General features: G+C 48.8%; 1 protein-coding gene across 1 annotated transcript; it reads left to right on the top strand.

Moving 5' to 3' along the window:
• Window positions 1–212: 212 nt before the first annotated feature.
• Window positions 213–26612, top strand: BRIX1 (biogenesis of ribosomes BRX1). The gene is made up of 10 exons (XM_063960676.1): window positions 213–461; window positions 1165–1276; window positions 14103–14146; window positions 14837–14907; window positions 14998–15047; window positions 15365–15438; window positions 16252–16302; window positions 16391–16492; window positions 25057–25185; window positions 26293–26612. Exons 1-10 carry the CDS (start codon window positions 318–320, stop codon window positions 26539–26541), a joined length of 1026 nt encoding a protein of 341 aa, XP_063816746.1. The 5' UTR covers window positions 213–317; the 3' UTR covers window positions 26542–26612.
• Window positions 26613–27661: the final 1049 nt, after the last annotated feature.

The following is a 27661-nucleotide window of genomic DNA, read 5'->3' as shown; positions in this document are numbered from 1 at the left end:
AAGACTGATAACATAGAACAACAGCTTGCACAACAAAGTGGAAATATCTCCTATTAAGACAAGTTAATAGTGAGTTTATGTATAGCTCTCTGATTAGTTATTAGCCACACTTTTATAAAAATAAATAAATAAATAAAAAATCAGTTTAATTTTAATCGTCCTGTCCAGTGCAGTTGCATACAAATATTTGAGCAGTGATGTTCATTCAGCGTCCGGCAGAGGGCGCCTTTACCAATGAATCACACACGCACCAAAGCGTCATCGAGTTCTGCGTGTGGGATAGTCAGGCCGCGGAGTAGCTTCCGGGAGAAAGAAAGATGGCGGCGCACCGAAAGAAACGTGGCTCCAATGCCCGGGCTGCACCACCGAGCAAGAAAGCGAAACTAGAGCAGAAGGGGGCCGGGACGGTGGCAGCTGTCCCTGCTGGGGAGGAGTTCACCATCCCGGCCCCGGTGTCCGAGGTAAGAGCCAGGCAGGGGATATTTTACCCTCCCGCATTCTGCAGGAGACTCCCTGAATAGTCCAGTAATCTCCCTGATTGCACATTATCCCCATTATGCAGCTATTACATTCTTAGGGGAAAAAAGAAATCACAGATACATACAGTACATTTAAATGGGATCATCAGCGCCATTTCCCTGCATTGGTTATAAGGCTCAATGATCCCTATGGCTACATGCATGTTACATAAGGTTTCTCGTGGCCACTTACAGTATATGGAACCTCTTGTAAAGCACAATACACAAACAAATCAGAAAAATATCACTGTCTTTTCTTCAGCAAGTAGATCTTACTAACTTTGGGGCTCATTTACATTTAGATGCAAGTTATTTTTATGACACTGCTCCCACATGTAGCAGGACACCCCACATGTAGCAAGACACGTCCGCGCTGATAGGTGTTACTTTCACAATCTCCCTGAAATGCATTTTCAACAGTAGGCAAGTACGCAGGGGAAGCTTCTGGCAGCTTTGGAGCTAACAGCTCCTGACATGGTCCTCAAGGGACGTTTAATATATGTGTGTGTGTGTGTGTGTGTGTGTGTGTATATATATATAATATATATATATATATAATCTATCTCACACGCACAATGATATAGAGAGTACAAGCACCCTGTGGAGAGTGCACTCTGTAATGCTTGTGTAATTGCTGCGCTTGCAGGGGAAGTGGAAGAACAAGGAGCGGGTGCTCATATTCTCCTCTCGCGGCATCAATTTCCGCACCAGACATTTGATGCAGGACTTGAGAACGTTGATGCCGCACTCTAAAGCAGGTAAGCCCCACTACTCACTTGCAACATCTGATCACAGCAGGGTTTGGTACGGCAGTGACTGATGATCCCAGAACGCAGGTGCCGACATGCGGACAAGTTAGGCTACTTATGGCATGTTATCGGTATCTGCAGTAGAACTGTACACTTGATAGTAAAGCGGCATGTTTAAAGATATACTGCCGATCCGGCTAACATGCTGGTAAATAGCGTATGGTCCTTGTCTGCATGTCAGCGTCTGCAGTCCAGGAGCAACACGGTCACTGTCAATTCCATACTTGCATATCATTACTGTGGCCCCTGACATTTATGTATGGGGTATGGTACTTTCCAATGGGTATTCTGAATCACTGGCATAAAAGGCCGTATTCACCAGTGACGACAACATGATACACATTGTATGGCCTTCTAACGTCTCATGTTCTGCAAATTTGTCATCTAAAACTGAAGTTAATACACATTTAATCTTAGATGCCAACCTGTAATAACACCTACAGGCATTTTTAAACAAGTACTGAAAGTTGTAACAAACATGACAAAAAAAATGAACCCAAAGAAGGTGTTTGGAGCTGCATGTGACGTCTCTCACGTCAGGGCCACGTGCTGCCTATCACTATTGTATGCAGTGTGAGGCTACAAGTCAAGTGGTACTATACAGGTCATAGATGTCCAGGCTGACATTAAACATACTGAGTAATCTGCAGTAGGGATTATGCTTTCTTTTACAATCATTATAACCTATTTGTTGCCTGTGTAACATGCAGTGTGCATTCTGTGTTCCATCATATGCACATATGTTAGTAGAGAGATACATGGATGTGGTCTAAGACATTCCCCTTGGTTATTTTGACTGGTCACAGAAGAAGCCACTGAATGAGATGTGTTTACGAAGTTGCCATGTCCTGACTCCATGCGTTACAGCCATTTGCCTTATGGTGACAATCAGCCTCTAGGCTCCAAGCTAGTGCGTAAAGCTGGCAGAAGGGGTTATTTCAGGTGGTGACGCCACAGCCAGTTCTGGAGCATGTCTTTTTTTTTTTTTTTTTTTTTTTCTAAAGTCCATAAAATAAGATTTTACTTACCGGTAAATCTATTTCTCGTAGTCCGTAGTGGATGCTGGGAACTCCGTAAGGACCATGGGGAATAGCGGCTCCGCAGGAGACTGGGCACAACTAAGAAAGATTTAGGACTACCTGGTGTGCACTGGCTCCTCCCTCTATGCCCCTCCTCCAGACCTCAGTTAGGAAACTGTGCCCGGAAGAGCTGACACAATAAGGAAAGGATTTTGGAATCCTGGGTAAGACTCATACCAGCCACACCAATCACACCGTACAACTCGTGATACTATACCCAGTTAACAGTATGAATAACAACTGAGCCTCACGAACAGATGGCTCATAACAATAACCCTTTAGTTAGGCAATAACTATATACAAGTATTGCAGACAATCCGCACTTGGGATGGGCGCCCAGCATCCACTACGGACTACGAGAAATAGATTTACCGGTGAGTAAAATCTTATTTTCTCTGACGTCCTAGTGGATGCTGGGAACTCCGTAAGGACCATGGGGATTATACCAAAGCTCCCAAACGGGCGGGAGAGTGCGGATGACTCTGCAGCACCGAATGAGCAAACTCAATGTCCTCCTCAGCCAGGGTATCAAACTTGTAGAATTTAGCAAACGTGTTTGAACCCGACCAAGTAGCAGCTCGGCAAAGTTGTAAAGCCGAGACCCCTCGGGCAGCCGCTCAAGAAGAGCCCACTTTCCTCATGGAATGGGCTTTTACAGATTTAGGATGCGGCAGTCCAGCCGCAGAATGTGCAAGTTGAATCGTACTACAGATCCAGCGAGCAATAGACTGCTTTGAAGCAGGAGCACCCAGCTTGTTGGGCGCATACAGGATAAATAGCGAGTCAGTTTTCCTGACTCCAGCCGTCCTGGAAACATAGATTTTCAGGGCCCTGACTACGTCCAGTAACTTGGAATCCTCCAAGTCCTTAGTAGCCGCAGGCACCACAATAGGTTGGTTCAAATGAAAAGCTGATACCACCTTAAGAAGAAATTGGGGACGAGTCCTCAATTCCGCCCTATCCATATGGAAAATCAGATAAGAGCTTTTACATGACAAAGCCGCCAATTCTGACACACGCCTGGCCGAAGCCAAGGCCAACAGCATGACCACTTTCCACGTGAGATATTTTAGTTCCAATGTTTTAAGTGGCTCAAACCAATGTGACTTAAGGAAATTCAACACCACGTTGAGATCCCAAGGTGCCACTGGAGGCACAAAAGGGGGCTGAATATGCAGCACTCCTTTAACAAACGTCTGAACTTCAGGCAGTGAAGCCAGTTCTTTTTGGAAGAAAATCGACAGAGCCGAAATCTGGACCTTAATGGAACCCAATTTTAGGCCCATAGACACCCCTGACTGTAGGAAGTGCAGAAATCGACCCAGCTGAAATTCCTCCGTTGGGGCCCTTCTGGCCTCACACCACGCAACATATTTTCGCCATATGCGGTGATAATGGTTTGCGGTCACCTCCTTCCTAGCTTTAATCAGCGTAGGGATGACTTCCTCCGGAATGCCCTTTTCCCTCAGGATCCGGCGTTCAACCGCCATGCCGTCAAACGCAGCCGCGGTAAGTCTTGGAATAGACAGGGTCCCTGCAGCAGCAGGTCCTGTCTGAGCGGCAGAGGCCATGGGTCCTCTGAGATCATTTCTTGAAGTTCTGGGTACCAAGCTCTTCTTGGCCAATCCGGAACCACAAGTATAGTTCTTACTCCTCTCCTTCTTATTATTCTCAGAACCTTGGGTATGAGAGGCAGAGGAGGGAACACATAAACCGACTGGTACACCCACGGTGTCACTAGAGCGTCCACAGCTATCGCCTGAGGGTCCCTTGACCTGGCGCAATATCTTTTTTAGCTTTTTGTTGAGGCGGGACGCCATCATGTCCACCTGTGGCCTTTCCCAACGGTGTACAATCATTTGGAAGACTTCTGGATGAAGTCCCCACTCTCCCGGGTGGAGGTCGTGCCTGCTGAGGAAGTCTGCTTCCCAGTTGTCCACTCCCGGAATGAACACTGCTGACAGTGCTACCACATGATTTTCCGCCCATCTGAGAATCCTTGTGGCTTTCGCCATCCTGCTTCTTGTGCCGCCCTGACGGTTTACATGGGCGACGGCCGTGATGTTGTCTGACTGGATCAGCACTGGCTGGTGTTGAAGCAGGGGTCTTGCCTGACTTAGGGCATTGTAAATGGCCCTTAGTTCCAGAATATTTATGTGTAGGGAAGTCTCCTGACTTGTCCAAAGTCCTTGGAAGTTTCTTCCCTGTGTGACTGCCCCCCAACCTCGAAGGCTGGCATCCGTGGTCACCAGGATCCAGTCCTGTATGCCGAATCTGCGGCCCTCTAGAAGATGAGCACTCTGCAGCCACCACAGCAGCGACACCTTGGCCCTTGGAGACAGGGTTATCAGCCGATGCATCTGAAGATGCGACCCAGACCACTTGTCCAACAGATCCCACTGAAAGATCCTTGCATGGAACCTTCCGAATGGAATTGCTTCGTAAGAAGCCACCATCTTTCCCAGGACTCGCGTGCAGTGGTGCACCGACACCTGTTTCGGTTTTAGGAGGTCTCTGATTAGAGACGACAACTCCTTGGCCTTCTCCTCCGGGAGAAACACTTTTCTCTATCGTCCTAGTGGATGCTGGGGTTCCTGAAAGGACCATGGGGGATAGCGGCTCCGCAGGAGACAGGGCACAAAAAGTAAAGCTTTTCCAGATCAGGTGGTGTGCACTGGCTCCTCCCCCTATGACCCTCCTCCAGACTCCAGTTAGATTTTTGTGCCCGGCCGAGAAGGGTGCAATCTAGGTGGCTCTCCTAAAGAGCTGCTTAGAAAAAGTTTAGCTTAGGTTTTTTATTTTACAGTGAGTCCTGCTGGCAACAGGATCACTGCAACGAGGGACTGAGGGGAGAAGAAGTGAACTCACCTGCGTGCAGGATGGATTGGCTTCTTGGCTACTGGACATCAGCTCCAGAGGGACGATCACAGGTACAGCCTGGATGGTCACCGGAGCCGCGCCGCCGGCCCCCTTGCAGATGCTGAAGTCAGAAGAGGTCCAGAATCGGCGGCTGAAGACTCCTGCAGTCTTCTAAAGGTAGCGCACAGCACTGCAGCTGTGCGCCATTTTCCTCTCAGCACACTTCACACGCAGTCACTGAGGGTGCAGGGCGCTGGGGGGGGGCGCCCTGGGAGGCAAATGTAACCTATATAAAGGCTAAAAATACCTCACATATAGCCCCCAGAGGCTATATGGAGATATTTAACCCCTGCCTGGATTCACTAAATAGCGGGAGACGAGCCCGCCGGAAAAGGGGCGGGGCCTATCTCCTCAGCACACGGCGCCATTTCCTCTCACAGCTCCGCTGGTCAGGACGGCTCCCAGGTCTCTCCCCTGCACTGCACTACAGAAACAGGGTAAAACAGAGAGGGGGGGCAAATTTATGGCGATATTTTGATATATATAAAGCAGCTATAAGGGAGCACTTATTATAAGGCTATCCCTGTTATATATAGCGCTTTTGGTGTGTGCTGGCAAACTCTCCCTCTGTCTCCCCAAAGGGCTAGTGGGTCCTGTCTTCGTTAGGAGCATTCCCTGTGTGTCTGCTGTGTGTCGGTACGTGTGTGTCGACATGTATGAGGACGATATTGGTGTGGAGGCGGAGCAATTGCCAAATATGAGGATGTCACCCCCTAGGGAGTCGACACCAGAATGGATGCCTTTATTTATGGAACTACGGGATAGTGTCAACACGCTAAAGCAGTCGTTTGACGACATGAGACGGCCGGACAATCAATTAGTGCCTGTCCAGGCGACTCAAACACTGTCAGGGGCTGTGAAACGCCCTTTGCCTCAGTCGGTCGACACAGACACAGGCACTGACTCCAGTGGTGACGGTGACGAATCAACCGTATTTTCCAGTAGGGCCACACGTTATATGATTTTGGCAATGAAGGAGGCGTTACATTTAGCTGATACTACAGGTACCACTAAACAGGGTATTATGTGGGGTGTGAAAAAACTACCTATAGTTTTTCCTGAATCAGAAGAATTAAATGACGTGTGTAATGAAGCGTGGGTTGCCCCTGATAAAAAGCTGATAATTTCAAAGAAATTATTGGCATTATACCCTTTCCCGCCAGAGGTTAGGGAGCGCTGGGAAACACCTCCTAGGGTGGACAAGGCGCTAACACGCTTATCTAAACAAGTGGCGTTACCCTCTCCTGAGACGGCCGCACTTAAAGATCCATCAGATAAATATCCAAAAAAGTATATACACACATGCAGGTGTTATACTACGACCAGCTATAGCGACTGCCTGGATGTGCAGTGCTGGGGTAGTTTGGTCAGAGTCCCTGATTGAAAATATTGATACCCTGGACAGGGACAATATTTTACTGTCGTTAGAACAAATAAAGGATGCATTTCTTTATATGCGTGATGCACAGAGGGATATCTGCACACTGGCATCACGGGTAAGTGCTATGTCCATTTCGGCCAGAAGAGCTTTATGGACGCGACAGTGGACAGGCGATGCGGATTCAAAACGACATATGGAAGTTTTGCCGTATAAAGGGGAGGAGTTATTTGGAGTCGGTCTATCAGATTTGGTGGCCACGGCTACAGCCGGGAAATCCACCTTTCTACCTCAAGTCACTCCCCAACAGAAAAAGGCACCGACTTTTCAACCGCAGCCCTTTCGTTCCTTTAAAAATAAGAGAGCAAAGGGCTATTCATATCTGCCACGAGGCAGAGGTCGAGGGAAGATACAGCAACAGGCAGCTCCTTCCCAGGAACAGAAGCCTTCCCCGGCTTCTACAAAAGCCTCAGCATGACGCTGGGGCTTCTCAAGCGGACTCGGGGACGGTGGGTGGTCGTCTCAAAAATTACAGCGCGCAGTGGGCTCACTCGCAGGTAGATCCCTGGATCCTGCAGATAATATCTCAGGGGTACAGGTTGGAATTAGAGACAGATCCACCTCGCCGTTTCCTGAAGTCTGCTTTACCAACGTCCCCCTCCGAAAGGGAGACGGTTTTGGAAGCCATTCACAAGCTGTACTCTCAGCAGGTGATAGTCAAGGTACCTCTTCTACAACAAGGGAAGGGGTATTATTCCACTCTTTTTGTGGTACCGAAGCCGGATGGCTCGGTAAGGCCTATTCTAAATCTGAAGTCCTTGAACCTGTACATAAAGAAGTTCAAGTTCAAGATGGAGTCACTCAGAGCAGTGATAGCGAACCTGGAAGAGGGGGACTTTATGGTATCCTTGGACATCAAGGATGCGTATCTCCACGTTCCAATTTACCCCTCACACCAGGGGTACCTCAGGTTCGTTGTACAAAACTGTCACTATCAGTTTCAGACGCTGCCGTTCGGATTGTCCACGGCACCTCGGGTCTTTACAAAGGTAATGGCCGAGATGATGATTCTTCTTCGAAGAAAAGGCATATTAATTATCCCATACTTGGACGATCTCCTAATAAGGGCAAGGTCCAGAGAACAGCTAGAGATGGGATTAGCACTGTCTCAAGAAGTGCTAAAACAGCACGGGTGGATTCTGAATATTCCAAAATCCCAGTTAATGCCGACAACTCGTCTGCTGTTCCTAGGGATGATTCTGGACACGGTTCAGAAAAAGGTTTTTCTCCCGGAGGAAAAAGCCAAGGAGTTATCCGAGCTTGTCAGGAACCTCCTAAAACCAGGAAAGGTGTCTGTACATCAATGCACAAGAGTCCTGGGAAAAATGGTGGCTTCTTACGAAGCAATTCCATTCGGCAGATTCCACGCAAGAATTTTCCAAAGGGATCTGTTGGACAAATGGTCAGGGTCGCATCTTCAGATGCACCTGCGGATAACCCTGTCTCCAAGGACAAGGGTGTCTCTTCTGTGGTGGTTGCAGAGTGCTCATCTATTGGAGGGCCGCAGATTCGGCATACAGGATTGGATCCTGGTGACCACGGACGCCAGCCTGAGAGGCTGGGGAGCAGTCACACAAGGAAGAAACTTCCAGGGAGTATGGACGAGCCTGGAAACGTCTCTTCACATAAACATTCTGGAACTAAGAGCAATATACAATGCTCTAAGCCAGGCAGAACCTCTGCTTCAGGGAAAACCGGTGTTGATCCAGTCGGACAACATCACGGCAGTCGCCCATGTGAACAGACAGGGCGGCACAAGAAGCAGGAGTGCAATGGCAGAAGCTGCAAGGATTCTTCGCTGGGCAGAGAATCATGTGATAGCACTGTCAGCAGTGTTCATCCCGGGAGTGGACAACTGGGAAGCAGACTTCCTCAGCAGACACGATCTTCACCCGGGAGAGTGGGGACTTCATCCAGAAGTCTTCCACTTGCTGGTAACCCGTTGGGAAAGACCAATGGTGGACATGATGGCGTCTCGCCTCAACAAAAAACTGGACAGGTATTGCGCCAGGTCAAGAGATCCGCAGGCAATAGCTGTGGACGCGCTGGTAACGCCTTGGGTGTACCAGTCGGTGTATGTGTTTCCTCCTCTGCCTCTCATACCAAAAGTATTGAGAATTATACGGCAAAGAGGCGTAAGGACGATACTAGTGGTTCCGGATTGGCCAAGAAGGACTTGGTACCCGGAACTTCAAGAGATGATCACGGAAGATCCGTGGCCTCTACCTCTAAGGAGGGACTTGCTTCAGCAGGGTCCCTGTCTGTTTCAAGACTTACCGCGGCTGCGTTTGACGGCATGGCGGTTGAACGCCGGATCCTAAAGGAAAAAGGCATGCCGGAAGAAGTCATTCCTACTTTGATTAAAGCAAGGAAGGAAGTAACCGTGCAACATTATCACCGAATTTGGCGAAAATATGTTGCGTGGTGCGAAGATCGGAGTGCTCCGACGGAGGAATTTCAACTGGGTCGATTCCTACATTTCCTGCAATCAGGATTGTCTATGGGTCTCAAATTGGGATCTATTAAGGTTCAAATTTCGGCCCTGTCGATTTTCTTTCAAAAAGAATTGGCTTCAGTCCCTGAAGTCCAGACCTTTGTTAAGGGAGTGCTACATATACAGCCTCCTGTGGTGCCTCCAGTGGCACCGTGGGATCTCAATGTGGTTTTGGACTTTCTAAAATCTCATTGGTTTGAACCACTAAAGAAGGTGGATTTGAAATATCTCACATGGAAAGTGACCATGCTTCTAGCCCTGGCTTCGGCCAGGAGAGTGTCAGAACTGGCAGCTTTATCTTACAAAAGCCCATATCTGATTTTCCATTCGGACAGGGCAGAACTGCGGACTCGTCCGCATTTTCTCCCTAAGGTGGTGTCAGCATTTCATCTGAACCAGCCTATTGTAGTGCCTGCGGCTACAAGTGACTTGGAGGACTCCAAGTTACTGGACGTTGTCAGAGCATTAAAAATATATATTGCAAGGACAGCTGGAGTCAGAAAATCTGACTCGTTGTTTATATTGTATGCACCCAACAAGATGGGTGCTCCTGCGTCTAAGCAGACGATTGCTCGTTGGATCTGTAGCACAATCCAACTTGCACATTCTGTGGCAGGCCTGCCACAGCCTAAATCTGTAAAGGCCCACTCCACAAGGAAGGTGGGCTCATCTTGGGCGGCTGCCCGAGGGGTCTCGGCATTACAACTTTGCCGAGCAGCTACGTGGTCAGGGGAGAACACGTTTGTAAAATTTTACAAATTTGATACTCTGGCTAAGGAGGACCTGGAGTTCTCTCATTCGGTGCTGCAGAGTCATCCGCACTCTCCCGCCCGTTTGGGAGCTTTGGTATAATCCCCATGGTCCTTTCAGGAACCCCAGCATCCACTAGGACGATAGAGAAAATAAGATTTTACTTACCGATAAATCTATTTCTCGGAGTCCGTAGTGGATGCTGGGCGCCCATCCCAAGTGCGGATTATCTGCAATAATTGTACATAGTTATTGTTAACTAATTCGGGTTATTGTTGAAGGAAGCCATCTTTCAGAGGCTCCGCTGTTATCATACTGTTAACTGGGTTTAGATCACAAGTTGTACGGTGTGATTGGTGTGGCTGGTATGAGTCTTACCCGGGATTCAAAATCCTCCCTTATTGTGTACGCTCGTCCGGGCACAGTACCTAACTGGAGTCTGGAGGAGGGTCATAGGGGGAGGAGCCAGTGCACACCACCTGATCTGGAAAAGCTTTACTTTTTGTGCCCTGTCTCCTGCGGAGCCGCTATCCCCCATGGTCCTTTCAGGAACCCCAGCATCCACTACGGACTCCGAGAAATAGATTTATCGGTAAGTAAAATCTTATTTTTTCTGTTCTGTGTCCAGAACCATCCCCAGGAACAGTAGACGCGTTGTAGGAACCAGCTGCGACTTTGGAATATTCAGGATCCAGCCGTGCTGTTGTCGCACTTCCTGAGCTAGTGCTACTCCGATCAACAACTGTTCCCTGGACCTCGCCTTTATAAGGAGATCGTCCAAGTACGGGATAATTAAAACTCCCTTTTTCCGAAGGAGTATCATCATTTCGGCCATTACCTTGGTAAATACCCTCGGTGCCGTGGACAGACCAAACGGCAACATCTGGAATTGGTAATGACAGTCCTGTACCACAAATCTGAGGTACTCCTGGTGAGGAGGGTAAATGGGGACATGCAGGTAAGCATCCTTGATGTCCAGTGATACCATGTAATCCCCCTCGTCCAGGCTTGCAATCACCGCTCTGAGCGATTCCATCTTGAACTTGAACCTTCTTATATAAGTGTTCAAAGATTTTAAATTTAAAATGGGTCTCACCGAACCGTCCGGTTTCGGTACCACAAACATTGTGGAATAGTAACCCCGTCCTTGTTGAAGGAGGGGTACCTTGATTTTCACCTGCTGAGAATACAGCTTGTGAATCGCCTCCAGCACTGCCTCCCTGTCCGGGGGAGCTGTCTGCAAGGCAGATTTGAGGAAACGGCGAGGGGGAGACGTCTCGAATTCCAGCTTGTACCCCTGAGATACTACCTGTAGAATCCAGGGATCCACCCGTGAACGAGCCCACTGGTTGCTGAAGTTCTTGAGACGGGCCCCCACCGTACCTGGCTCCGCCTGTGGAGCCCCAGCGTCATGCAGTGGACTTAGAGGAAGCGGGGGAGGACTTTTGTTCCTGGGAACTGGCTGTATGTTGCAGCTTTTTCCCTCTGCCTCTGGGCAGAAAGGACGCGCCTCTTAACCCGCTTGCCTTTCTGGGCCCGAAAGGACTGTACCTGATAATACGGTGCTTTCTTTGGATGTGAGGGAACATGGGGTAAAAATGCTGACTTCCCAGCTGTCGCTGTGGAAACGAGGTCCGAGAGACCATCCCCAAACAACTCCTCACCCTTGTAAGGCAAAACTTCCATGTGCCTTTTAGAATCTGCATCTCCTGTCCACTGCCGAGTCCACAATCCTCTCCTGGCAGAAATGGATATTGCGTTTATTTTAGATGCCAGCCGGCAAATATCCCTCTGTGCATCTCTCATGTATAAGACTGCGTCTTTAATATGCTCTACGGTTAGCAATATAGTGTCTAAGATATCAATATTTTCTGACAGGGAATCTGACCACGCAGCTGCAGCACTGCACATCCATGCTGAAGCAATAGCTGGTCTCAGTATAATACCTGAGTGTGTATAAACAGACTTCAGGATAGCCTCCTGCTTCCTATCAGGTTCCTTTAGGGCGGCCGTGTCCGGAGACGGTAGTGCCACCTTCTTTGACAGGCGTGTGAGCGCTTTATCCACCCTAGGGGATGTCTCCCAACGTGACCTATCCTCTGGCGGGAAAGGGTACGCCATTAGTAACTTTTTAGAAATTACCAGTTTCTTATCGGGGGAAGCCCACGCTTCTTCACATACTTCATTTAATTCATCAGAAGGGGGAAAATCCACTGGTAGTTTTTTCTCCCCAAACATAATACCCTTTTTTGTGGTACCTGGGGTAATATCAGAAATGTGCAACACATTTTTCATTGCCGTAATCATGTAACGGGTGGCTCTATTGGAATGTACACTAGTCTCATCATCGTCGACACTGGAGTCAGTATCCGTGTAGACATCTGTGTCTGCCATCTGAGGTAGCGGGCGTTTTAGAGCCCCTGATGGCTTTTGAGACGCCTGGGCAGGCACGAGCTGAGAAGCCGGCTGTCTCACATTTGCTATGTCGTCACTCCTTTTATGTAAGGAGTTGACACTGTCACGTAATTCCTTCAACATGTCCATCCATTCAGGTGTCGACCCCGCAGGGGGTGACATCACATTTATCGGCCCTTGCTCCGCCTCCACATAAGCCTCCTCATCAAACATGTCGACACAGCCGTACCGACACACCGCACACACACAGGGAATGCTCTGACTGAGGACAGGACCCCACAAAGTCCTTTGGGGAGACAGAGAGAGAGTATGCCAGCACACACCAGAGCGCTATATAATGCAGGGATTCACACTACACAGTGATTTTTCCCCTATAGCTGCTAATATTACACAGATTGCGCCTAAATTTAGTGCCCCCCCTCTCTTTTTTTACTCTATGGAGTCTGGAAACTGCAGGGGAGAGCCTGGGGAGCGTCCTTCCAGCGGAGCTGTGAGGGAAAATGGCGCCAGTGTGCTGAGGGAGATAGTTCCGCCCCTTTTTCGGCTGACTTCTCCCGCTTTTTTATGGAAGTTAAGGCAGGGGATTTTACACATATATAGTCTTAATGACTATATTATGTGGTAATTTGCCAAGTAAGGTACTCTTATTGCAGCCCAGGGCGCCCCCCCCAGCGCCCTGCACCCATCAGTGACCGGAGTGTGTGGTGTGCATGGGGAGCAATGGCGCACAGCTGCAGTGCTGTGCGCTACCTTAATGAAGACCGAAGTCTTCTGCCGCCGATTTCCAGGAACGTCTTCTTGCTTCTGGCTCTGCAAGGGGGACGGCGGCGCGGCTCCGGGACCGGACGACCGAGGCTGGGCCTGTGTTCGATCCCTCTGGAGCTAATGGTGTCCAGTAGCCTAGAAGCCCAAGCTAGCTGCAAGCAGGTAGGTTCGCTTCTCTCCCCTCGGTCCCTCGTAGCAGTGAGTCTGTTGCCAGCAGATCTCACTGAAAATAAAAAACCTAATTTATACTTTCTTTTCTAGAAGCTCAGGAGAGCCCCTAGTGTGCATCCAGCTCGGCTGGGCACAAAATTCTAACTGGAGGAGGGGCATAGAGGGAGGAGCCAGTGCACACCAGGTAGTCCTAAATCTTTCTTAGTTGTGCCCAGTCTCCTGCGGAGCCGCTATTCCCCATGGTCCTTACGGAGTTCCCAGCATCCACTAGGACGTCAGAGAAATTTAATTTTGTATTACGTCTGTTATTGGTCAGTCATAAGATTTTGCTGTAACAACGTTTAACTTCACATACGGGACTGGCGACGGTGATTCTGCCTTGTAAATTGTAACTCTGAAATCCAGAAGTCAGAGCTTGGTGTTAATGGCTGCAAATACCATAGTTAGAGCGTAGCTGCTTCACTGTTACACAATGATTATATTCTCTGTAGACGATTAGTCTTCATTCTAGCACCCTGCACCTGTCACAACCTGTGCAGTTCCTCTTTCCTGCCTGTGGTGTCGCCCTCTGCTCTGGTGCTTCTAGCACACTCTGGTTTGTATCTCTGCACTAAGATACAGACCAGAGTGTGCTGGAAGATAGAACTGTAAGTATTGACAACTCTATAGAAATCCAGACCTTTACCTACAATACTGACACAATTCTCCACTCTTATTTATTTTTATTTTTTGTTGATCTTTCAGATTCGAAAATGGATCGGAAAGATAAGCTGTTTGTTATAAATGAGGTATAGTATATACAGTTCTACTGCCACTGAATTTCTCTATAACATAATCAGGTATATGAGGTACCCAGGGCAGGACGGGGGTAATAATCAGCCCTGGCATTTAAAGCATACCAGCCTACCTCTGCATCGGCGTCCGGCTCCTGGCATCCTCTTGGCTCGTTGAGCGGATACCAAAGCTCCCCCAATATGCGTAACATCATGTCGCAACCCGGGAGTCAGAGCTGCTTGGCCAGGCCTCCAAAGGTGCCGGCCCATCAGCCCATATGGCATTTACCAGATGGCCTGTCTGGCCCTGGAGGAATCCATCTTCATGTTTATTGCACCCACTAGAGTATATGCTAAGTGTGTATGTAATGCTTGTATATCCTATGCTAAAAGAGCGAGCTTAGTAGTGCATGAGGAACTGCCGTGCAGAGCATTGAGGAGACAGAGTATAGTCATCCTGCTGCAGCAGTTGCTGGGTCTGTACGGACTATAATGTCATCCATATACCTAACCATCAGAGTGGATGATGGCCCACGAGGCCTAGGTTAATTAAAGCACCTTTTTGTACTGTAAAGTCACATGACAAGAGGCTGGTGCTGATGGCGATAGTTGTCCGAGGGTGAAGGGTGTAGTTGGAGAAGTTTTTAGAAACTTATAATACGAAGTGTCTGTCCTGTTCCTGAAGCGTTCCTGTTTTTGGTGTAGGTCTGTGAAATGAAAAACTGCAACAAATGCATTTACTTTGAAGCCAAGAAAAAGCAGGACTTATATATGTGGTAAGTAAGCAGCGGTGGGAGATCTCTGATGGCGTATACTGGTGACAATGTCATCTCATTTCATGTTCTTCAATGTTTCCTATAATTCAGGTTATCAAACTCCCCCGAGGGGCCGTCTGCAAAGTTCCTGGTTCAGAATAGTAAGTGAGCTAGTTGGTTATCTGTTGTATTTGTTCTGTGACCTTAACCTTAGTGTGTATCTGAGAAGGGAAATATAGAGTATACGCCCCACTGGGGCAGGTACTGATGCGAATAAAGTGCAGTGGAAAATGTGCGCATTATATGAATAACTGTAAATAAAGTGTTTTAAGCTTCAAAAAACAATTGACATAAGATGTTTATTGCTGGGGGAAAGTGTAGTGTCTCCTGCAAGCCACCAGAGGGCAGTGCAATGTAGTGTCTCTCTCAGGAGCTCACCTCTGTCCTGGGCTTATATGATTATTATTTCTGGTTCTAGTTCATACACTGGCAGAGCTGAAGATGACTGGAAACTGCCTGAAAGGCTCACGCCCACTTCTCTCCTTTCATCCGGCAAGTATCTAATAATGTATTTTATAATGCAGTTATTGTAGTTTGATAGTCCTGCTATATGTGTATAGTGCAGAATGAAGTCATTGTGCTATTGATCCCATTGTACTGTTATTGCTGAGCTAAAACGGCATGAGAAACCAATCTTGCAGTACCCCAGCCTGACATATAGACCTACAGCCGGCAGATTATATTATATAGCCTGCTGCAGTTCCCATGATTATGGCGTCCTGTCACTGGTGCAGTATCTGAGTCTAGGCCAATAGAGCTGCAGGCTGGAGTGCAGGAGAGATATATGGAGTCACTTGTTCAGGTCGACAGTACACAAGTAAGGAGTATATTTACAAAAGCATCGAGAATTGAAAAGTGGTGTTGCCCCTAGCAACCAATCAGATTCTGACATTTTCTAGAATGCAATAAAGAAATGGTAGACAGACTCTGGTTGCTATGGTCAACATCACCACTTCTCAATTTTAGGCACTTTAGTAAATTTACCCCTGAGCCTCGGTGCAGTTTCTCATATGAGGCAGGGGGTATTAGTGTTTAGGTGGCATTATATATAATTAGCTTCTTGTCCCCTACACCCCCACCTGGAAGCACTCTGGCGCTATTCTGGAGGCTCATTTGTGGCAACATCGGATTTCTCCGTCAGGTTGTTTCTGGCATTTTCTTTGTGACGTTCTTTCCATCATTATAAATATTCAGAGTTTGATATAGAAGTACCTGTGCCCTGTGGCCGCGTGCACCCGGTGTGAGCACAACTTGTGTCGTCTAAGCCATCACATTGAGCTGTTCTCTTATGTCACCCCCCTGCAGGTATTTGATCGGGATCCGTACCTGGCGCTGCTAAAGGAACTCTTTATACAGGTAATGGCGGCTCCCGCGTTTGTGCGTGTTTCCCGCGTGCCGGGAGCTGGTCACTCAGACCGTCACTTATCTCTAACTTTAAACGCAGATCTTCGGAACCCCAAGATATCACCCGAAGAGCCAGCCCTTTGTGGACCATGTCATCACCTTCTCTGTAGCCGACAAGAGGATCTGGTTCAGGAATTATCAGGTCAGTAGCAAAGTGTTCATTTCTATGTTATCTACGGACGCCGTTGAATCAAGGTTTTATTTTTTATTCATTTTTGAGCTAAAGGCTGTAAAGTATAGCGTGTCCTGTAGCAGAAAGCTGCGTTGTACTTTGGCAGGACTAGGGTCCTTTTGTTTATAATCCACCCTTACTAATTCCCTTTTAAAAAAAACATTCTGTCGGCCTATAATTAACTATATATTGAGGTAAATCCTGTGTTCCCCTGGAGACAGGTGCTTCTTAGAGGTGGAAGTCTGCTGTGCAGTAGTGTTGCCGGTTATCTGTATGTGACCTGTCCCCTCTCTCCCCACAAACCTAATAAATGGGATTCCATGTAAAGCCGGTGATGCCATCCAGCTGATGTGTCATCTTCCTGCGCTTACTGCCACATTGCCCTCCCTGCTGAGAACACGCTCAGGTCTTCTCACATACAGCCACAGCTCGCTCCTTTCTTCCTGTTCTGTCTGTCTTTTCTATGAAGTGAGGGTCCAATTACTGTGTAGTATTTCTTTTCTTAGATTATTTCCAATGTCAAATAACCCTTTAAAATACTAATTGTATTCCCTATAGTTGTGATGCCGTGCGTATTAATGGGACCTGCTTATCAACAGCTAGTGCATTTAACCCTTATAGCTTCTTTTATTCATCTCATATATTTGTCCAGATCTGTGACTCTGACTCATTTGCTAACGCTGGGCGTGGCTAGGAGCTCTGAGTCACAGATCTGGATAGGAGAGACCAGGCCTGCAAGTGTGGCGGTACGCTCGGGTATGGCTTACCGTTAAGAATCTAGCTGCCGGTACGCCGTACCAGTGGCCCGCCACTCTCACACGCCATAGCCACCGTTAGTGGCTATTACGGTAAAAGCCGCCGATGTTCTCCTCCTTCCCTTCCCAGCCCTCTGCTGTGTCAGGGAAGGAGAGGAGAGCGGAGTGCGGGCCCATCCCTCAGTGCTGCTCAGTCAGACTTTGGTCTCCAGGCGCAGCGTGTATTTTCTCAACTGAGCACCGGTTCGTTAGCCAATGAGAGCTCGCGGACCCGCAGCCAATCGGAAGCCGCAGCTGCCGGTCCGCGAGCTTTCATTGGCTAACAAACCGGTGCTCAGTTGAGAAGATGCACGCTGTGCCCGGAGACCACCAGAGTCTGACTGAGCAGCACTGAGGGATGGGCCTGCGCTCCTCTCCATCCCCTGACACTGCAGCGGAAGGGTGGGGCATATGTGTTTCTCCTTCATCCACTAGGGGCCACTGGAGCACAGTTACAATGGGGTAATAGTAGGCAGTAATTGGGAGCTGGCTCTTAAAAAATTCTAACACTGTGGCTAGCTCCTCCCCTACTATGTCCCCCCCCCCCTCCAAGCCAGTCTTTAATTTGTGCCCAAGGGAGCTGGTTCACTTGGGTCTTCTCTGAAGAATTTTTTTTCTTTTTATTACTTACACTCACAGACTGGCAGCTCTGCCACTGCCAGTCTGCACCGCGGGAGGCTCCCGGCGGGGTCCCATCGCAGCTGCGTGCGGCTCGGGATGGGCCCCGGCTGAAGGAGACACTAGCTCTCCGGAGCCGGCCGGACACCGCTGCGTGCGGCGAGTGTTGGGGCCGCTCCATCGGCTGAAGATTCCGGCAGCTCGGCGGCGGTAAGTATAAGTGGCCGGACACCGCTGCGTGCGGCGTGTGTAGCGGCCACTCCACCACATTATTAAATGCTGAGTGCTTCTCTGCCCCCCCTCCCCCCTTTTCCACCGCTACTACATGTTTTAGTTAAAGGTGTCACTGGGGCTTGGGTAGCTCTGGCTATTTTCTTTATTTAATACAGAGACCTCAGTTCAGATCGGGCCTGTCGTCCCGACCGCCCCCCCCCCCCCCCCCCCCCCCCCCCCATCCCCGCTCAGCGCGGCTCACAGAGCCGCTACGGGGATCCTGTAAAAGGTGCAAAGCAACTTCAAACTCGGGGCCTTTGCGGAGGGGGGCGGAGCTTAATCCCGCTCTGCGCCGCCGGATTCAGCGCGCGCTTGCTGCCATTTCCGTTGCAGCAGCGCGGGACGGAGAAGCGCCACGGCACTGCACAGCACAGTGAGCCTGTTACAGTGGGGAAGGGGGGCACTGGGGGATATCTATATACTTCTTTACAGCCTGTAGCTGCACAGTATCGTGCAGGATAGATCGGGCTGCTGTGGCTGCATTTTTCCCTACTCTCCCCCCTCCCTCCCCTTCTGCCTATTGCTGTTTTCCTGTGGGGGAGGGTCACAGTGTTAGGTGCTGCCATGGCCAGTAAAGGCTCCAAGGCAACACAAAAACAGGTTCAGGTTTTATGTGAGGAGTCAGAGCCATCTGCTCAGCCCTCCTCAGAACCCCAGAGCGCCCCTGCATGGACGACACAATTAGGGAACTAAAGGCCTCTCGGGAAGATAGAGGCGGCCCGGTTCCGACAGGATGTCCCGGCACCGGAGCCAGAACCTGCTTGGGCTGTCTCATTGGCAAAGTCAGTAGGACGACTCTCTAGGGCGGTAATCCCTCCCCAAGTTCCGTCCTTTAGCCCCCCTCAACAGGCTTCTAAAAAGAGATTGCTAGCCTCTGTGTTGCAGGACTTTGACGATGTTATGCCTCAATTAGATGAGGCAGGGTTAGATGTACAGGATATACAGGATGTCGATATACCGGATACTGATGACGGATCAGGTGTACGGGGACTCTGAACCAGTAGCTCAGGGTATAGAGGCCCTTATTACTGCTATTCGCTCAGTATTACAGGTAGAGGAGACGGAGCAGGACGCCTTACGCCCTTCAAGGTTTGGCACCAACCAATGCTTGCCTGTGACTTTTCCAGTTTCGGAGGAGCTGGATGCGCTCATAACGGCAGCCTGGAAACATCCAGACGCAAAATTTCAGGTATCAAGAAAATTTTTGTCTTTCTATCCTTTTCCCGAAGATAGCAGAAAACGTTATGAGACCTCTCCGATTGTAGATCCTTCGGTGTCTCATCTGTCCAAAAAGACGGTCCTACCGGTTCCCGGGAGCAACTTCGCTTAAGGAGGCGTCTGATAGGAAGTTGGAATCCACCTTGAAGACTATTTACTCGGCGGCGGGGGTATTACATCGCCCGGCGCAGGTAGGTTGTTGGGTCAACAAGGTGATCGAAGCTTGGGCGGAGCACTTGTCCTCTGGCATTCGTGACGAATTGCCGGCGGATCAATTGATACAGTGGGCGGAACACATCCGTGAATCAGCCCTTTATCTTTGCGAAGCGTCCAAGGACATCTGTATTCTCGGGGCTAGGATTTCCGCTTTAGCAATTGCGGCCCGCAGAGCTCTCTGGCTCCGGCAGTGGCAAGCGGATACGGAATCCAAAAGGGCAGCAGAAGCGTTGCCCTTTACGGGTGAGGTTCTGTTTGGTAAGGATCTGGATGCCTGGATCTCTCAGGCCACCGGTGGTAAGTCGACTTATCTTCCTTCTGCTGCTCCAGCCACTCGCAGGCCATATAGGGGTCCTTCCTTTCGCTCCTTTTGTACCCCTTCCAGGTTCCGAGGCCAGGCCAGGGGAGGAACTTATACCTTCCGTGGCCATAGAGGTAGAGGCAGGGGTAGAGGGTCCGCAGCCTCAGCTCAGTCAGAGGTCAAGTCCTCTACCACTACCACCGCATGACGGGCTTCCCTCCCACCTGGGAGATCACAGGGTGGGAGTTCGTCTGTGGGATTTCAAGGAGGTCTGGGTACAGTCCTGTCCGGACGCTTGGGTCCGGGATCTAACCACTTGCGGTTACAAGCTCGATTTTCAGGAACAATCGCCCCAGTGTGTTTTTACCACGGGTTTGCCAGTTTTCGACAACCGCGGAGTTGCCTTACAGGCAGCGGTCCAGAAGCTTCTATCCGCAAGGGTGGTGATCCCTGTTCCCTCTCATCTTCGGATGCAGGGCTATTACTCAAGTCTGTTTCTCGTACCGAAGCCGGACGGCTCAGTCAGGCCAATCCTGAACTTGAAGGATCTCAATCCGTATTTGAGGGTATTCAAGTTCAAGATGGAGTCCCTCCAGTCTGTTATTGCGGGGTTGGAGAGAAACGAGTTTCTGGCATCCTTAGACATCAAGGATGCATACTTACATGTTCCCATTTGGCCTCCTCATCAGGCTTTTCTCCGGTTCGCGATACAGTACGCTCATTTCTAGTTCCAGGCCCTTCCTTTCGGTCTCTCTTCTGCTCCCAGAGTGTTCACAAAGGTCATGGCGGTCATGATGGCCCTACTTCGGAAGCAGGGTGTGACGATTGTTCCCTATCTGGACGATCTGCTAATAAAAGCAAGCTCTGCAGAACTGTTGCTTCAGAATATCCGGATGACGCAGGACCTCCTGATTCGTCACGGGTGGATCCTGAATTTCCCGAAGTCTCACTTATGCCCCTCACAACAGCTGTTGTTTCTGGGGATGATTCTCGACACAGTCCGTCAGAAGGTTTTCCTTCCTCAGGACAAGATCCTGTCTCTGCAGACACTGGTAAGGTCGGTTCTTCAAAACAGTCGGGTGTCAGTGTATCTGTGCATTCGCCTTCTGGGAAAGATGGTAGCAGCGTTCGAAGCTCTTCCGTACGGTCGCTTCCACTCTCGACCGTTTCAGCTGTGTCTTCTACATCAGTGGTCAGGATCTCATCTGTTTCTTCATCAAAGGGTGACGCTATCTCCAAAGGCACGGTTGTCGCTTCTCTGGTGGCTCCAGTCGACGCATCTGTTGGAAGGAAGGCGGTTCGGTGTATGGGATTGGACTCTCCTCACCACGGACGCCAGTCTGCGAGGCTGGGGAGCAGTGACCCTGGAACATCTGTTTCAGGGGCGCTGGTCAATACACGAATCCGCTCTCCCCATAAACATTCTCGAACTAAGGGCGGTGTACAATGCTCTGCTTCAGGCGCATCACCTGCTACACGGTCGAGCGGTCAGAGTTCAGTCCGACAACGCCACGACGGTGGCGTACATCAACCGTCAGGGCGGCACTCGCAGCCGTGCAGCGATGAGGGAGGTCACCAACATCCTTCTCTGGGCGGAGAAGTATGCTCTGTCCTCGGCGATATTCATTCCGGGAGTGGACAATTGGGAAGCCGATTATCTAAGCCGACAGGATATGCACCCGGGAGAGTGGTCTCTACATCCCCAGGTGTTTTGGCAACTGGTCCGCCGGTGGGGAAAACCACAGATCGACCTCATGGCGTCCCGCCTGAACAATCAGTTGCCTCTGTATTACTCTCGGACGAGGGACCCGGCGGCGGCGGGCGTGGATGCTCTCACGGCTCCTTGGAATTTCCAGTTTGTTTACTTCTTTCCTCCGTTCCCGCTGTTGCCACGGGTTCTGCAGCGCATCAAGAGAGAAAACGCTCTGGTCCTCCTGGTGGCTCCAGATTGGCCACGCAGGGTTTGGTACTCCACCCTACACCTGTTGTCTGTAGCCGAGCCTTGGCCCCTGCCACTACGAGACGATCTTCTACAACAGGGTCCTTTTCTTTATCCAGACTTACTCAGGCTACGTTTGACGGCGTGGCTGTTGAGAAAGCCATCTTGAAAAGGAAGGGGATTCCTCGTACAGTTATACCTACTATGCTTCGGGCTAGAAAGTCAGTCACATCGTCTCACTACTAACGCATTTGGAAGGCTTATGTAGCCTGGTGTGAACATCGAGAATTTTCTCCTTCCGCGTTCTGCTTAGCCCGCCTTCTCCATTTTTTGCAGGCAGGTTTTTCAGCAGGCTTACGACTGGGTTCGCTAAAGGTGCAGGTCTCTGCTCTTTCGGTTTTCTTCCAGAAAAAGTTAGCTCTGCTGCCGGAAGTCCAGACTTTCTTTCAGGGGGTTCTTCGAATACAGCCTCCCTTCCGCCCTCCGACAGCACCATGGGACCTCAATCTGGTCCTCCTCCTTTCTGCAGTCTTCATTGTTTGAGCCCCTGGAATCAGTGGAGATAAAATATCTCACCTGGAAGGTGGTTCTTCTCCTGGCGCTGGCTTCAGCTAGACGGGTGTCTGAACTTGGGGCTCTCTCTTGTAGGTCTCCTTACCTGGTGTTTCATGCGGAAAGGGCCGAGCTTCGTACTCGTATGTCTTTTCTACCTAAGGTGGTGTCTGATTTTCACATCAATCAACCTCTTGTGGTTCCGGCACTCTCGGTGGTCTCTCCGGATTCGAGATCATTGGACGTTGTCAGGGCGCTCAAGATCTATGTGGAGAGGACTTCAACTATTCGGAAGTCAGATTCCTCATTTGTTCTCTACAATGCTGCTCGCCGTGGTTGGCCGGCTTCTAAACAGACTTTGTCTCTCGATGGATTCGACTGACCATCAGACAAGCTTATTTGGCAGCTTCTCGGGAACCTCCATTTCGATTTCAGCGCACTCTACGCGCTCTGTGGGACCTTCGTGGGTGGCTGCCCGTGGGGTCTCCATGACTGCTTTATGTCGGGCGGCTACTTGGTCGGGCCGACATACGTTTGTAAAATTCTACAAGTTTGACACGTTTGCGGCCTCTGCATCGCAGTTTGGCCGAGCGATGTTACAGGACTCTCAGCGCTCTCCCACCCGTTTTGGGAGCTCCGGGACGTCCCCATTGTAACTGTGCTCCAGTGGCCCCTAGTGGATGAAGGAGAAATCAGGATTTTGGTACTTACCGATAAATCCCTTTCTCCGATTCCACAGGGGCCACTGGACGCCCACCCAGCGCTGTTTCCTCCTTTTTTGCTTAACGGTTTGCAGATCACTATATGACTGCTTGTTTGGTTCAGTTTTACCTTTTTGTTAGGTTCTGTTCCAGGGTTGTTTTGTGTTATCATGGTTTACATGGCGGCGTTAACCTCCTCTACCTTCAAGTTTGTTTATTACAGCTCTCCTCGGGCACAGATTTACGTAGACTGGCTTGGAGGGGGGACATAGTAGGGGAGGAGCTAGCCACAGTGTTAGAATTTTTAAAGTGCCAGCTCCCAATTACTGCCTACTATTTCCCCATTGTAACTGCGCTCCAGTGGCCCCTGTAGAATTGGAGAAAGGGATTTATCGGTAAGTACCAAAATCCTGATATCTGGCACTGTGGGGCATATGTGTATCTGGCACTGTGGGGCATATGTGTATCTGGCACTGTGGGGCATATGTGTATCTGGCACTGTGGGGCATATCTGGCACTGTGGGGCATATCTGGCACTGTGGGGCATATGTGTATCTGGCATGATAGACTGCGGAGGGTGCGCGTCACCATGACGTCACGGCAGTGCTGTGGGGAGACTACAACTCCCAGCATGCGTTGCGCGGCCAGGAAAAACATGGTGGTTGCTGTTTCTGCTGCTGGTGCACAGTGAGAGTCTGTAGTGTGCAGTGTGCGGGGACAATGAAGCTGGTGAGAGGCTAATACCATATACTGTTATGAAGGATAAGTCCCCAGCGCGCACTCTGTGTATGTGATGTTATATAGGGGAAGGTGCTGTATAGAGAAAATACATAATATATATATACTGTACCAGTCAAAAGTTTGGACACCCCTTCTCATTCAATGGTTTTTATTTGAAGTATTTTCTACATTGTAGATTAATACTTAAGACATCAAAACTATGAAAGAACACACATGGAATTATGTTGTAAACAAAGAAGTGTTAAACAAATCAAAATATGTTTTATATTTTAGACTCCTCAAAGTAGCCCCCTTTTGCTTTGGTGACAGCTTGGCACGCTCTTGGCATTCTCTCAGTCAGCTTTATGAGGTAGTCTCCTGGCATGGTTTTGAATTGACAGGTGTGCCTTGCAAAAGTCAATCTGTGGAATGACTTGCCTTCTTAATGTGTTTGAGACCATCAGTTGTGTTGTGCAGAGGTAGGGTTAGTACACCTGTCCATTCAAAATCATTCCAGGAGACTACCTCATGAAGCCGATTGAGAGAATGCCAAGAGTCTGCCAAGCTGTCTTGAAAGCAAAAGGGGGCTGCTTTGAGGAATATAAAATATAAAACATATTTTGATTTGTTTTAACTTTTTTGCTTTCAACATAATTCCATGTGTTCTTTCACAGTTTTGATGTCTTCAGTATTAATTTACAATGTGGAAAATAATTAAAATAAATAAAAAACATTGAATGAGAAGGTGTCCAAACATTTGACTAGAGATCTATCTATCTATCTATCTATCATACTATAATATCCCAACACACACACGCGCGCGCACACACACACTGTATGTGGTATTTGCCAAACATTGTCTTTATACCTACCTTATGTACACATAACATATTGACACACTAGGTCATTCATCGTGCCCTGCGTTCGCTCTTCCCACCGTTGCAAGGGCCTACGCCCCCTTGACCATTACACGCCATTTGCACGTAAAATATTTAGCCACTAACATTGCGCTTGAAGGTAATACTCCATATAATACAAATATTGCCCGCCCAAAGGACGTGCAGGGGTTAAGGGGGTGTAGCTCCCTGCGACGGTGTGAAGAGTGCCCGTAGGGTGCGATGAATCACCTAGTATATCTATCTGATTATCGTGTGTAAAGTAACCCTTCTTTTCTCATTCTGTATTTTCTGTGTGATCTCCAGATTATAGAGGAAGATGCATCGCTGGTGGAAATTGGGCCTCGATTGGTGCTGAATCTCATCAAGATTTTCCAAGGCAGTTTTGGAGGACCGACATTGTACGAAAACCCCCACTACCAGTCCCCTAACATGGTACAGCCACCATTTTTACTACTGGCGGAGTACTTTGCACGCATTATAAATATTACATTGAGAATTTGGTTGTTAAGGGCAGTACTACAGCTTCTTGTGTTCTAGTTGTCATAAATTCCCTTCAGTGAAGGGTTGCAGACCATTCTGTCTTGTTTTAAATAACGGCATTTTGTTTCCCCCAGCACCCTGAATAATGATCAGATTTAAATCCCACACAATATTAGAATTCAGAGATCTCGGTTGCATATATTTGCGCTAATGTATGAATAAGCCCCAAAGCCGCATCAAGGCGTCATGTGGCTCCTTGCTGGTTAATCATAGACCCAGATTGGGGTAATGGAGGTGTGAGGTGTGGTGCCTCTGGACTAGCTGAGCTGGATGGATTTAGTGTGGCATACCTTTACATTCTATTAACAATTTTCACATACTAATTTCTTTAACACTATTTCTCCATTTTAATTACATCTCATTTTTGTATCACCTTTATAGTTTCGGCTTAATAAAACACTAATTTATTAACACTATAGTTTTTTCACTGGTATGCTGCCCTGGGCTTTCTGGCTTATGCTGGTGCTCTGGGGTGCCACACCCTGCACCTAGATATAGCGCTAGTGACCCCAACTTTACGCCTTGATGTGGCTTTGGGGTTTATTCATATATTTGCGCAAATATATGTAACAGAGATCTCTGAATTCTATTATTATGTGGGATTTATATCTGGTTACGGTTATCATTCAGGGTGCTGGGGGAAACAAAATGCCCCTTTTTTTTTTTTTTTTTTTTCATAGAAATACCCCTCCCTTTCAAGCACCTGAATGATATCACTAAGCTAATTGAGCATCTGCCACCATTTGTCTTTTGTTTTAAATAACACCTGATGAATTTATTATACCCACGTTTGAGCAAGTGATTATGGGGTATACACAGGCGTATATTTGTAATAATTACTCAACGTAAAAGGCATCAGCTATGGTAATATTATGGGACTTTATGAAAACTTGAGCATAAAACAAAGGTGTTGGAATCGATGGAAACCTAATTTAGTGTTTTTTTAGGCGATTTTTTTTGCTTCATGTTCGATTATGTAATATAGTTTCTTTCTTTCAGCACCGGCGTATAATCCGGTTGACCACAGCAGCTAAGGTTCGGGAGAAGCAGCAGGTGAAGGAGCTGCAGAAGATGAAGAGTGTTGAGGAAAAAGCTGTCATTCCTCCTGACCCCACCGAGGAGGTCTTCGTCACCCCAGCTGAACAGAAGCCTCAGCTCATTGAGACACAGGCGCCTTTATCCAAACCCAGTGTGAAGCGGAAGGACAAGAAGTTTAAACGCCAGCGGCTTTCTAAGAAACGCACATGAACTGTGGGAAGGGGGTGAATTATTTACAGGGCTCAGTCTGTTTTATACAATAAAAAATGGGGAGAAATTTATTCTGTCTAATCCTTCCTTGTTACCTCCGGCATCCACCTGCAGAATGATTGTCTACTCATGTGAATAACAATGGTTTTCTTAGAATTTATAGCTTTCCTACCTGATCCCATGAATCACAGTAAGTATGGTAACAATGTAATATTCAACAGTCTTCAGTTGCCATTTGTCCATCTGGAATAATTGCCATCACTTTGTAATGATACCTACTAAATATTTTTCTCTAACGTCCTAGTGGATGCTGGGGACTCCGTAAGGACCATGGGGAATAGACGGGCTCCGTAAAGATTTAGGACTACCTGGTGTGCACTGGCTCCTCCCTCTATGCCCCTCCTCCAGACCTCAGTTAGAATCTGTGCCCGGCCAGAGCTGGGTGCTTTTAGTGAGCTCTCCTGAGCTTGCTAATAAGAAAGTATTTTAGTTAGGTTTTTTATTTTCAGAGAGCTTCTGCTGGCAACAGAATCTCTGCTACGTGGGACTGAGGGGAGAGAAGCAAACCTACTAACTGCGGCTAGGTTGCGCTTCTTAGGCTACTGGACACCATTAGCTCCAGAGGGATCGAACACAGGACCTGACCTTGTCGTCCGGAGCCGCGCCGCCGTCCTCCTCGCAGAGCCAGAAGCCGGCGGGTTGAAGCAAGAAGACGTCAAAATCGGCGGCAGAAGACTCCTGTCTTCATATGAGGTAGCGCACAGCACTGCAGCTGTGCGCCATTGCGCCCACACACTCCGGTCACTGTAGGGTGCAGGGGGGGGCGCCCTGGGCAGCAATTAAGTACCTCCTGGCAAAAGCAGCATATATACAGTTGGACACTGTTATATGCATGAGCCCCCGCCATTGTTTTACACAAAATCGCGGGACAGAAGCCCGCCGCTGAGGGGGCGGGGCCTTCTTCCTCAGCACTCACCAGCGCCATTTTCTCTCCACAGCTCCGCTGAGAGGAAGCTCCCCAAGCTCTCCCCTGCAGTATCAAGGTAGAAAAAGGGTAAAAAGAGAGGGGGGGCACATCAATTTAGGCGCAAAATTATCAGAAAACAGCAGCTACGGGGTA

The sequence above is a fragment of the Pseudophryne corroboree genome, chromosome 1, assembly GCF_028390025.1.
Source record: "Pseudophryne corroboree isolate aPseCor3 chromosome 1, aPseCor3.hap2, whole genome shotgun sequence".
In the NCBI taxonomy this organism is placed as follows: domain Eukaryota; kingdom Metazoa; phylum Chordata; class Amphibia; order Anura; family Myobatrachidae; genus Pseudophryne; species Pseudophryne corroboree.
The sequence above is the reverse complement of the archived record's forward strand: the minus strand, read 5'-3'. Positions and strand labels throughout refer to the sequence as shown.